Source organism: Pseudoliparis swirei, chromosome 20 (genome assembly GCF_029220125.1).
Source record: "Pseudoliparis swirei isolate HS2019 ecotype Mariana Trench chromosome 20, NWPU_hadal_v1, whole genome shotgun sequence".
Lineage (NCBI taxonomy): Eukaryota > Metazoa > Chordata > Actinopteri > Perciformes > Liparidae > Pseudoliparis > Pseudoliparis swirei.
Window position 1 is genome coordinate 2,482,158 of NC_079407.1, and position 1,510 is coordinate 2,483,667.

Genomic DNA, 1,510 nt, shown 5'->3' on the forward strand with positions numbered 1-1,510 from the left:
TTGAGAAAGTTCTCTTCAACCAGCTCGTTATTAAACATTCCCCTCCAGATCTCAGCCGTGACCTTTGCTGACCTCTGTGTGAAATAGATCATCTCCCAGCATCTTAATTCCAGCCCCCCCCCCCCCCCCCCCTCGAGGGACCGAGCTCTGGCTCCGCCGTCGCTCCACGGGAACGTTTCCCAGATCCAAAAACATGGCTCCTAATAAATTTCCCTTGTTGTGGATGTTGTTGTTGCCACATTGGACGTGATGTTTCAGGCCGATCGGGGCCGGGACCGGGCCCGGGGGCCAAGAGCAGCAACGAGAGCCGGGCCCGAGGTGCAGATGGTCGGGACGAATGGAAAGCGGTTGCCTCCAAGGTATTCCAAATATTTTCATTTGTTTCTGTTAAGTCACTTAGGTCTCCGGTCCTCACACACGTGAGAAAATAAGACACGCACACACACACACACATACATTCCTGACTGTACATGATCTGGACATTCACACATTTCTCAAAAGGGTGAGAGTCGGCTATACGGGGCCACATGACAGATTAATACATATACTAATAATTAAATATATAATAATTATTTGGACATTTGGTGCCAATGACCACCACGTTGACACTAATATTATTAATCAGAATAATACAAATTAACACAAATTAAAATAAACATAAAAGCTAAAAAGAAACATGTCAAAAGTAAATGAATGGAATAATAAATGTAACTTATTAGAAGAACACCAAAGAAGAAGAAAAAAATCTCTTTAACATTAAAATCAATATATATATATATATATATATAATGTTTTTTAAAATATATTCTGTTCTTTACTCTTTTTTTTACTTGGCACAATTAAATTAAATTAAAATACAAATAAAGACATTAATATCATATCCCCACATTGAGTTTAAATCCTACATTATTAAAACAATTAAATAAGACAAGAAAAACAATAAAGTATAATAAAAACAGGACTAACAACAAAATACAGTAAGACAAATTAAACTAATATATATATATATATATATGTCTTGTAAAGTCATATACTTTATATACACTAGTAAACTCTATTATTTCTTTAATTTGGGGTAAAAAAAAACCCATTGTGATGGAAGTGTTTTGCATACAGCCAATAAAACGATCGGGACTCATTTCCATGTGTGTAGCCTGAGTGAATAGAGAGGGGCGTCGATTTCCCTTTTCCATCACCCCCCACACACACACACACACACACACACACACACACACACACACATCAACCTCCCCCCCACACCCCTTCCTCCAAGCTGTCAGGGCAGCGGCTATAAAGCAGAGGGACCGGGGAGGCCGAGGAGGAGACACGCGGTGCTGAAACTGGAGGAACGTCGAGGTAAATAAATAAAAAGTTAAAATAAAACCTCCTCGCGCACTCAGGCCGGCAGGAAGCAGCGCGCGCGCGTCTCTTTTCGGGAGACTAAAGAGCGAAGCGCTCGATTCGAGAAGCGAGACCGTCCGGAGAGAAGGAGCTGTGTTTGGGGGATGCT

General features: G+C 41.1%; 1 protein-coding gene across 2 annotated transcripts in view; it reads left to right on the forward strand.

The window, feature by feature from the left end:
- Positions 1 to 281: 281 nt before the first annotated feature.
- chrd (chordin) overlaps positions 282 to 1,510 on the forward strand; it is a 17,961-nt gene continuing 16,732 nt past the window's right edge. The window contains exons 1-2 of one of the 2 annotated variants that reach the window (XM_056441676.1): positions 282 to 359; positions 1,401 to 1,510. The exon at positions 1,401 to 1,510 is cut by the window's right edge and continues 155 nt beyond it. In XM_056441676.1, coding sequence (XP_056297651.1) covers positions 1,506 to 1,510 — 5 coding nt within the window. In that variant the 5' untranslated portion in view covers positions 282 to 359; positions 1,401 to 1,505. Of the gene's footprint in view, positions 360 to 1,351 lie in introns of those variants that run through there. The other variant, XM_056441675.1, reaches the window with a different exon arrangement.